The following is an 11,293-nucleotide window of genomic DNA, read 5'->3' as shown; positions in this document are numbered from 1 at the left end:
TATCGCCATGGATGGAGGAGCCTGGTGGGCTGCAGTCCATGGGGTCGCTAAGAGTTGGACACGACTGAGTGACTTCACTTTCGCTTTTCCCTTTCATGCATTAGAGAAGGAAATGGCAACCCACTCCAGTGTTCTTGCCTGGAGAATCCCAGGGGACGGGGGAGCCTGGTGGGCTACCCATCTGTGGGGTCGCACAGAGTCGGACACGACTGAAGTGACTTAGCAGCAGTAGCAGCAGCAGGATGTTGCTGGTGTTTTAAATAATGGCCTTCAGAATTTCATATGGTAAATGACTGGTGTTAGGCCACATTTCTCTGCATTTGAGTCTTAAAGTGTTTGAGATAGTCAGCTCCCCCAAACAAAAAAAATGTAAAATCATTAGCATTATTTCTAATATTAATGTTGAGGCTGCAGTGAGACAAACACACAAACAGGACAGTGTGCAATCAGGATCGGGAACACAGTTAAGCGAAGAAGCCTAGATTCAAACTTCATTTTTAGTTTCTAAATTGTTTCCAAGTTACATATTTCCAAGTTTGGATGTCAGGAGAAAGAAAAAAGGTCCCCCGAGGCCACATGCAGAGGAGGGACTGTAGACACAAACTGACTAACATTCTGCTTCCTGCTTTTGGTTTGATTTGATTCTCTGGGAAAAACAAAACAAAACAAAAAACAGATATAAGAATTGCTATGTGTAGGCCAGCCCGATGCCAGCATACGCCGGCTTTGAAAAGCTTCTGGGATTTCTGTCTCCTTGTAATGATGTTTGCGGCTGTACTGAAGAAGAGGGACAGAACCCAGATGTTGGTTTCCCAAGCTCCACAGCACGCCCGCCAAGGAAAGCACTCTCTCTTGAAAGTCAGTTATAACAATCAGGTATTTATTTTCTACCACGTGCCAGCCCCTGGGCAAGGTGGTTCTTAGAGGTGCCAGCTGGGTGAGGGGCTGGGTTATGGGACACAGCCCAAACCAGGGCTCCAGCGGGGGCTCAAACCGTCTCATGCTCACCCCCAGAACCTGATCTGAGCCCCTTCGGAGACCTTCTGCATGTTTCCCTGATAGGAAAATTGCTTCTCTCTCCCTTCCCATTCTTGTCAGTTCAGGGTTTCTTTGAGCCTCCTAATAACCGTAGATTTCATTTTCCACCCATCCGGACTCCTTGCTCCTCCCTGCTCGGCCCGGGGAGAACTCGTAGACGTCGTTGGTGACGAAGCCACTCTCCATGCTCACCAGCGTCACGAACCCGCTCTCAGACGGGTTCACGGCCACGTTTTCGTAGTCACAAGACACGGCGTCCGGCGAGGCCTCTCCTGAGCGCGCTCTGAACGAGATGTTCTTTAGGTCCGGGCGGGTCTCGGCCAGATCAGCTTCGCTCTGCTTTCGTATGACGTTGTAAACCTCCAGGTCCGGGCTGTTCCCGGGCTGAGGAGCCGGCCAGGTGGGGCGCTGCTCCTTAGTGCTGGGGTCCGGCTGCCCCCGTTTCCTAGGAAGAGGGAGAACCAGGGCTGAGCAGACAAGGGGCCTGAGAATGTCCCCGGGTCCCTGTCCAGGCAGGAGAGGGTCATCCCTGCGCGGTCACTACGTTGCACTTCTCATCTGTGTCAACCTACAGGGCAGGGTTTCGGGTGGGGCAGGAATGAACGAGGAAAGTGTTCTATCTGTCATTCACCATGGCCTGAGCACAGAGCAGAACGGGTGATCCTAGGGTCCCCAGAGCCCCCAGAGGGTCTATGGAGAGAACTGCATGGGGGAAAAAATGCCACATTAAAACAAATCCATCTCTAAGGGAAACTGTCCTTCAATTCTGAATGTGGGCAATCAAGCTGAGTAGAATTAGTAATGTCTTTGACGTGCTCACCAACGGAAATCATAGATATTTTCATATCACAGTTATTGTTTAAGATGCCTTAAAATATTTTATGCTCATCTCTGCTTCAATATTATGATGTTGAATTATAATTCAATAATTATACCTAAAGAAGCATTAATAAAGAAGCTCATGTATTACTGTTTCACATACATTTTTGGAAATATTTTGCTAGTATTTTTGTGTCTGTGGCACAAAATGATTAAAACTGTGAGTAGACTCCAGTTTAAAGTTACAATTCCCAGATTGGGGTGAGCTGCTCAATGGGTAGATAAGGAAGGGAAATCAAGAACCAAGCACAGAGTAAGCAGTTAGAAAACATAGTAGCAATTTTTTAAACTGAATTCTGGTTTTTTGGCCATACCAACATTTTTAAAACTTATTATTTATTTTTAATTGGAAGATAATTGCGTTACAATATTGTGTTGGTTTCTGCCATAAATCAACATGAATCAGTCAGGTATACCTATGTCCCCTCCTTCTTGAACCTCCCTACCACCTCCTATGAACTGAATTCTGTCGATATTTTGGATTAAAAGGAATTAACTAATAAAAATGATCATAGGAAGAGATATTCCTGAGTGCTTATAATATACTCACTCTGCATGTATTAACTGATTTAATTCTAATAATTCTATAGGGGAGTTACTATTTTCTTAATCTTTTGGCCACGCTGCATGGCATGTAGGATGTTAGTTTCCTGACCAGGGATTGAACCCCTACCCTCTGTACCGACAGCACAGAGTCTTAATTGCTGGACCACCAGGGAAGTCCCTAAGGAATTATTATTAAATGAAGTAGGTTCTACATTGAAATCTTATTAGTTTATCTTAAATTGGTCATCAAAGGGAGTCAAGTCTTAAAATGTACCTTTGCTTTCCTGTTGTGAAGTCCACCTTCTTCTATATATACCATGATGATGGGGAATAAAAAGGTAGCTGAGAAGAGCTCTGGGTACCTCCAAAATGGTGGCTCCATTGTAACAGAGGTGCTCTAAGCTACTTAAGGTAGCTATTTTGTAGCTTGTGTATTCAAGTAAAAGTCAATTAAAAGAATATGGCTATTTTATTTTGAATGACGTGGTTTAGTTTCAGATGTTTGCCAGGAGGCTTTGGGACAGTTATTTTCATATGGCTCACTATTTACTCCTTTACTCACCCAGAAAACATTTCTGGAGTGAGAATGTACAGGCATGAGAAAACTTTGCTGAGTGATGTGTGGATACACAGGTGAATAATGCAGTCTCACCCCTCAAGTCATTTAAAATCTTCCACACTAAAAAATTAAAGAATGTAAGATCACTCTGTTAATTACAGCTGAGTACAAATGCTTAGTACTTCTGAGTGCCCGGAACCCATCAGAAGATTTATTCTCAAATCTGCAGAAGAGATTCTCTTGGAGCTGCCTTGCCTTTTAATGAAGTCCAAGTTCAGAAAACACAAAGGTTTACAGGATCAACGTTTTACTTGCCTCCTTCTACAGATCCAAACCCAACATACACCTGTGGTGACCACAAGGAGGAGAACGAGAATGCTGGGGATTAGGATGTAGGCAAGATTCAAGGCAGCTTCTGAAAAGAAAAGCGCAGATAAAATGTAGTTATGGGTATGGTGTTTTTCTGAGTTCTATAAGTTGTTCTAGTGAATTACTGAAAGTGACTCATTGGAATTGCAGTCAGTTGATTAGAAGTGCGGGTGGCCTGGGGACCCCCAATCTTGTGGCTGATATCTGAAGCAAGGGCAGTCTGTGTGGGGACTGAGCCCTTAACCTGTAGGGTCTGTGTTAATTTGGGGTGGCTAGTGTCACGGCTGAATTTCAGTACTTCAGTATCCTATTTCATTATATGGACACAGTAGATGCTCTTAGGTAGGTGAGAAAAATACTGTTACTTCTATTATGTAAATAACTAAACTGAAAAATTAAGTGTTTGTTTCTTAAAGTTACCCAGTGACAAAAACTCAGATCTTTCTCTTTTTTTGTTTTAATTGAAATATAGTTGACGTACAATATCATGTTAGTTTCAGATGTATCCTATATTGATTTGACATTTACCCACATTATTAAGTCTAGCTACCAGCCCATATCTTCCTCTTGAAACTCAAGGTGAGAGTTGAGGTTGAAAGTCCATTAGCACTCCAGTTTATCACCCCATTTTCTTTTATCTTTTATGTCCATTTTCTCTATTTGTCTTGTAAAGAAATATTAATCATGGCCTGGGTCTTTCTGCTCTTATTTCTCAATATTCATTCTCAATTCCCACCCCTTCCCCCCAACCTGACCCAAACAACTTCTGGGAGGTTCTCAAGTCTCCGACTGTCTTCCTGAAGACTTTTTACCTCTTGTCTCATCTAATCGCCCTAATTGTCTTAGGAAAATTCCCTTTGTATATTTCACTGACAAAATCTAACATTTAATACAGTTTTGACAAAGCCCGAGTGCCCTGTCTGTTTTCATTTTTAAGCAGCCGTGGGATGAACAAAGCAGGGTATGTAACCATGGGGAATTTATAATCAGGAGAGTCCCATTATCTATTTTTCCCTGGGAGAATTTTATGTATACCTTTGCTTTCTTTCAGTATTTCTGTGGCATCTGCTTTCTCTGTGTCTTCTGGAAGGATGGGTGTTGCTGGCTCTATCTCTTCACCTGGAGAGAGACACATGTACTTAGAACCTGGAGAAAAGCATTAACATCCAGATATTCTCTGAGGTCCTATCAGCTTTGGGGGGGATGTCAAAAAGCACTAGCAAAGTGACCAGTGCAGTTTATAACCACAGAAAGTGAAGAACTGAATTTGCTGACCGAGAGGTCTACTTTCGTGATCTTTCTGGTATGACTCTTGCTGCCAAGAATCAAGTAGGAACACAGCCAGCAGGCAGCTGACATCAAGGCCCATAAAGTGCTGCAGAACACGGAGGAAGGGCCGATGACTCACTTTTAGGACCAGAATGATCAGTTTGACTCACTTGTCTCGTTAGATTGAATTACTCCTTTCATATTGTCAATAAGGATAAGTAACATCCCAAACTGATTTGTAATTGTTCCTTTTCACACAGTTGAAAGGCGACCCTAGAGAGTGAGATTCTTGTCGTGAAGAGTCAGACACGACTGAGTGACTTGACTTTCACTTTTCATTTTCATGTATTGGAGAAGGAAATGGCAACCCACTCCAGTGTTCTTGCCTGGAGAATCCCAGGGATGGCGGAGCCTGGTGGGCTTCCGTCTATGGGGTCGCACAGAGTCAGACACGACTGAAGCGACTTAGCAGCAGCAGCAGCAGCAGAGAGTGAGATTAATGAATCACATGTGGTGTCTCGGTGTGACATATACCCATCCAAAGAGTCGGTGTCTTTCCATCGAATAATCTGGTATAAAGAGCATGTGACTCTAAACCTATCCAGAGGTTCTAAACCTGTGTAAAACAGCCCAAATGAACTCAAATCTCCAATGACAGTCTTACCTCCAGTCCTTGTAGAAGGAACTGTTGGCTTCTCTGCAGCAGAAAGGGATAAGAATGAGAGTAATATGTAAATTGCCATACCATCTGAGTGAAACTGGCCAGGGCACAGCTTCCATTTAGTTGCTCATTCAGTCTTCCAACAAACTTCATTTCGTGCTATCAGACTCCAGAACCTGGTTAGTAAGTCCAAAGAATCCCTTCTGCACAAAGACTAGCCTTTCCCCAGCTTTGCTTGGACACTTTTAAAAAAAGCATGAAAACTTTTAAATATGAGAACTTCCAAATATACACAAAAGTGGAAAGATTGGTATAATGAACCCCTATGCAGTGTCAATGCTTATCAACATACGGCTAATCTGGTTTCAACAATAATCCCTATTCCTCCCTGGGTACACCCAGGCCTGAATATTCTGTTCTATCCTATTAGGCTGCACTGGGTCTTAGTTGTGGCATGTGGGATCTAGTTTCCCTGACCAGAGATGAAACCCAGGCCCTCTGCATTGGGAGCATGAAGTCTTAGCCACTGGACAACCAGGGAGGTCCCCTGAACTGTTTTAAAGCAATCCAAGACATTTTATCAGTTCCTACTGGGGATGTTTTAGAGCAATGAACACCAGTCTCCAAGCAGTGGAGATGGCTGGGGACTAAGTAGACTATGGGCCGCCCCAAAGCAGAGCTGTGATCTAGAACCTGAACTATTTAATTCTAAGAGCCTCTGGATAGTCAGGCTACGCAGACAACCTACAGTAATGATTTTACTTCTGGCAGAAATTGTGTCAGTCTTTTGTACTGGCAGGGACTCTTATGCTGATCAGATACTCTGGGATCATAGAGTCAGAGTCTTTAAGGTCAAAATTTTAGAATTTATAGTCCTAAGGCCCGGAGGGGCTTCCCTGGTGGCTAAGATGGTAAAGAATCTGCCTGCAATGCAGGTGACCTGGGTTCGATCCCTGGGTTGGGAAGATTCCCTGGAGAAGGAAATGGCAACCCATTCCAGTATTCTTGCCTGGAGAATCTTATGGACAGAGGAGCCTGGTGGGCTACAGTCTGTGGGGTCGCAAAGAGTTGGACATGAGCAAGTAACATGCATACACAAGGCCAGGATGTCAAAGTTATTCTGAAGTTTTATTCAGAAGGGAAACTTTTAATCGTGTGTGTGTGTGTGTGTGTGTGTGTAGAGGTGATGCAAATCCATTTATTTATTAAAAATGTCTGCTATATGATAGAAACACCATTATGTTCTAAATGTTTTTATAAAAACAAACACAATTTATCCTGATGGCAGCCTTGTGAGTAAGTGCTATTCTGAATCTGTTCACAAGGAGACTCAGGTACAGGGAAATTAAGCAACTTACTCAAATCTCATGGCTAATAAGTAGCTGAACTGGGATTTAAATTTTAAAAATTCAAATGAAAATTTACGATCCCAAGGAGACAAACTCCATGCTAGGTATTAGAGACACACCAGCAAATAAAAAGCCATCCCAGCAGTCTAAGGAACTTACACTCTACAGGATGGCAATAAATATAGAATTATAGGAGAATATTCATACATATTAATTTTGTGATGTTATATTATAATACATCGTATATTCAATGACATTACAGAAAATGATGCAGTCATTTTGTTGTCCCTCCATAGTTCCATCCACTGGGCAAAACTGCAGTGAACGTGGCAAATTAATGCAGCATTTCCATCGCAGCTGCAATGGCCCGTGACATTGCCTCAGATGATTTGTCTCTGATTTCCACTGAATGTGTCTATGCTTCCAGAAGGAATCCAGAAGCACCCGGGACGAATCAAGCGTTCAGATCTGGCTGGCATGCTGCCTACTCTAAGTGGTCATGTCGTCAAATTTAGTTTTAGACGCTGTCTTTCAACTGGTCACTTGCCCTCTGGTATAAAACGATATTGTGCCATAATGTTGGAGCCATGCCAGGTGACCTTCCCCTAGTCCATCAAGTGCGGGGTCAAACATGTGTATTTCCAGACTTCATGCCAACCATATAGTGAAGTGGACAAACTTGCCAACAGGCAGCATACGTACTGCGTGTGTGAGGTGTTATGAGCCTCATAGGAGGAACACTTAACCTAGTTTTGAGGTTAAGCCCTGGAATGCTTCCCAGAGGAAGTGATTTTTTTTTTTAAACTTATTTGGAAATAATTTAAAATTTATGAAAATTTGCAAGGCTATTGCAAAGAATTCCCATGTATCCTTCACCCAAATGTTATCATTGTATCACATTTCATTTATGTAACTATTCTCTCTGTCTCTCTCTCTTTATATATATCTCCATATATTTATATCTATGTATCTATATCTAAATCTCTATATATACACAGACACATATATATATTCACATACACATACATGCATAACTTTTTTTCGGAGAATAAGTTGTAGTCATAGTTACCCTTTACTCCCTAAATACCTCAGTGTGTATTTAAAACAGGACTGGGAGGGGCATACTCTATCATAACCATAGTACAATTATCGAAACCAAAATATCAACCTTGATATGTATGGTATCATCCAATCTCCAGATCTTATTCAAGTTATGCCAATTGTCCTAAAAATGCCCTTTATGGAAAATTACCATTGTCATCATCAAAGATACAATCCAGGACCATCTATTATTGTTATGAGAGAAGGTGATGCTTAACCTGAAGGCTGAAAATGAGTTGACTGGAAAAGAGGGAAGGATGTTCCAAGCACTGGAAACAGCAGTTAAGAGACCATGGAGAACTTCACAAAACGCAGAAGGGAACTGGATGGGGGAGGGAATAAAAGCGGTGAGAACTGGGGCTGCAGAGAGGCAAGGGTCTGATCAAGCCAATCCTTTCGTGGTGTGCTGAGGTACATGAGCTTATCCTGAGAAGGAGGGGGCGGTCTACAGAAAGGCAACGTGCTAGTTTTCTTCCTTGTGCCCACATCCCTCTGCTCAATCTATTCTTGGTCCTTCTCTGTGTCCTGGGAGGCTGACCTCTGGGGATGTGTCCTGGGGCTCCCTTGTCCTTTGGTTCTTGATTGGACTTAACTAATAGGAGCTGAAGCAGGAGATTAGAGGGTAGGAGAAGAGACAGGTCCTAGTATGACCCCCCAGACCTCTCTCCCACATCATGGTGGTTCGACAGTACCGTGTTGTCTGGTTATAGCTCCTGTTGGGTGGCTCCTCTTGCATGACTCCAAGATTTCTCTGGGTTCTGCTAAAACCATACCCTCCCTTCGCTCCTTGAAGCCTAGGGGTAGTAATAGTTTCCTGTTGCAGCTGGTCCCTGGGCACGTCACCATCTCATGCTCTGTGTCCACACTTTGGTAAATATCATTTTATTATACTCCTCCCATTAAACCCTTTGAGTGTGCCATCTTTACCCTGCCAGGACTCAGTCTAATACAGGCAACAGCACAATGAATAAACAAAATTATTTTTTAAAAAACTAACTGGTTCTAACCCCAAAATAAAAGGCTATGAAAACCAGTGCCCAAATCTCACATTTCAAAAAATGTTTAAGGTACAAAATTTTAAATCATGGTGATAATAGGATATAATGAACAAAAGTGATGGGCAGCCAGTTTGTCATAAGTGAGTTGCTTTAATTGCTCTAAAAAAGTGCCCTGCAAGTCAGCCTTGATCCTTGCAACCTCCCTGCCTGAGACAACTCTATGGTGGGGAAGACCAGGTCTCTGGAGAGAAGAATTCATCTGAAGGGGTGAAGAGGGAGGAAAAACAACTTTAGCAGCAAAGGCACAGTCAAGCTCCAACAGTTTTTAAATGACAGGATTGTTTAGTCCCCAGCTAGATGTAACTAACAAGTCATTCTACTCCTGTCAGGAAAAGATGCCGAATTGAGATCAAGCAGTTGGCTTCAGGGTGGTGAAACGCTTCAGTAACAGAAAATCACTTCATGTTTAGATTGAAGTCCATCAAATGGAGGAATTTGGGAAAGCCCAGCACAGTGAGATTACGGGCTTGTAGCCAATTCAAAACCCTTAATAGATGTAGAAGAAAAAGCTAGTTAAATTTGCAAGGCATATATATAGACGGTGGCCTAAGGAGTTTAAGCCTGCTCATCAAAGTGACTGCTATCTGCCCAGTATCAGTAAAATTGGCATATTTTATCATCTACCTCCTGTGGTCATTATCCTGTTTCCTTAATGCCCCAGAAAATGGCTGGCAGGAGACAGGCAAGAAAAATGGCCAGCTTCCTTTCATATTTCTTCCTTATTCGAAGCTCCTACAGTGTACAACCTCACATATGGAAAGAATAAGAATTGTAACTGTCCACCTGGAAGGCTTTTTATTTCTTGAAGTTCTCATAATTCTTGCCTTATCATCCATAAATTAGACCCTTTCATTTCTTCATCTCTTAGCATCTAATACCCTCTTCTTTGCTAGAATTACTCCTCAGCGAGGAGGTATCAGGTCATCTCCCTTTACAAGAATTCCCAAAGTTTAACACTGCTGGCATTTGCAACAAGCTTTCTCAGAGACTACGTGACAAATTCTTAGAACCAGCAGCTAATTATGAAAGGAGACAGGAGGCTGAGAATGCAGCCACATAACTTGGGAGAGGATTCATTACCATCAGAATATTTGCAGATGAAATTGTTCTTCATGGTACATCGGTCGTCATTCCACTGGAACATGTAAGGGCCCCCGATGCCGGCGGGAGCCGACGGCTGATGGTACATGACCACGCAGACCTCGCTGCCGCAGGAAGGCTCATCCACATACCAGTTCCTGTAGGAAAGGGGTCAACAGTGGAGGCAACTGGAGAAGGATCCCGCAAGACTTCAAAGCCTTTGCTTTCCTATCAAATTCCACCGAGCCAGGAACTTAAGAGAGAGGGAGGAATTGAAGTGCTGCCAATAAGGAGAACCATGCTTTCGAATATGGACATCACAATCAATCATCTGACATTTGCCACAGCCTCTTTGCAGGGAGGAATATATTATCATATGATGTCTGCAAAGTTATTATGAGAAAAAGCAGCCAGCAGGGCCAGTCTGGACAATCTTATTATTTTTTTTGCTTTTGGGTAACTGGGTTTTGTTTCTCTTTTTTAAGAAATCAGATGTACCAGGAGAGGCATGGCTTATTGCATCCAGAGCTCACCCTGCTTCCATCTCCCCATGCTTTTCAGTAGCCACAGCTGCCTTCTGAACTCTGAGAGTGGATAGAATATTCAAGCATCTGAGGCTTCAAAGCAGGAGCCAGAGTTTGGGAAAAAGCAGGAGGCCCAGCTAGTCTTTTTCAGTGTTTAAGTTGTTTCTACTTCATCAGGCTGCTGAGACCTTTTGTTAGCCTCCGCTGCCTGATTTCTTGTCTTTGTCTCCCAGTTTCCTGGATGGGGTGCACTGCAGCCCCAGTGGTACTTGGAATTAAATGGTGCGGCTGCCCAGTTAGATCTGTGGGTGCCAGGTTAAAGCCTTGGATTCCGTAGTTTAGATGCTGTGAGCACCCAGGCCGTGTGCTGACTCAGGGCTGGGCTTTGTACTCTGCCTGGTTACTCACCCAAGCAGGTTGCTTCCAGGGCCCAGCTCTGCCCTGATGCTCAGACTGTTTAGATGAGCTCTGCTGCTCTGCCTAGCTCTCGTCACAGCCCCTCCTCATGGGCACCTAAGAGACAGCTCTCCGTGTACTACCCCAGGAGAGCTCTGCTTGAGTCTGGTGCTGCAGGTCAGCAGAAGGAAAATTCTCTGCTGAACTCATTGGGTTGAATTTGCCTGGATGATAGCTGAACTTGCAACACAGCTTGGACACTGTCTGGACAGCTGGGGTTCCTGACCGGGGCTGGGCTCTGCACCTCACCAGTCACCTCGAGGAAATTTTCCAACCTTGTTGATGGGCCTCCCCTTGTCTGTTTTCCTCCCCACTGGCCTTATGGCTTTATGTTAATTTATTTCACAGATAATGGGATGGATGCCTGGCATCCAATATGATGCCTGGAATCTAGTTTCTGGACT

General features: G+C 43.5%; 1 protein-coding gene across 3 annotated transcripts in view; it reads right to left on the bottom strand.

Moving 5' to 3' along the window:
* Positions 1 to 696: 696 nt before the first annotated feature.
* LAYN (layilin) overlaps positions 697 to 11,293 on the bottom strand; it is a 22,857-nt gene continuing 12,260 nt past the window's right edge. Inside the window, exons 3-8 of one of the 3 annotated variants that reach the window (XM_010862866.1) lie at positions 9,910 to 10,067; positions 8,464 to 8,565; positions 5,325 to 5,357; positions 4,427 to 4,510; positions 3,338 to 3,437; positions 697 to 1,483 (exon numbers count right to left, since the gene is read on the bottom strand). In XM_010862866.1, coding sequence (XP_010861168.1) covers positions 1,120 to 1,483; positions 3,338 to 3,437; positions 4,427 to 4,510; positions 5,325 to 5,357; positions 8,464 to 8,565; positions 9,910 to 10,067 — 841 coding nt within the window. In that variant the 3' untranslated portion in view covers positions 697 to 1,119. The remainder of the gene's footprint in view (positions 1,484 to 3,337; positions 3,438 to 4,426; positions 4,511 to 5,324; positions 5,358 to 8,463; positions 8,566 to 9,909; positions 10,068 to 11,293) is intronic. The other 2 variants (XM_010862867.1, XM_010862868.1) reach the window with 2 other exon arrangements.

This window comes from Bison bison, unplaced genomic scaffold (genome assembly GCF_000754665.1).
Source record: "Bison bison bison isolate TAMUID 2011002044 unplaced genomic scaffold, Bison_UMD1.0 scf7180017864485, whole genome shotgun sequence".
NCBI classification, from domain to species: domain Eukaryota; kingdom Metazoa; phylum Chordata; class Mammalia; order Artiodactyla; family Bovidae; genus Bison; species Bison bison.
Note: the sequence above shows the minus strand (reverse complement) of the source record. Positions and strands in the feature narration are given on the sequence as shown.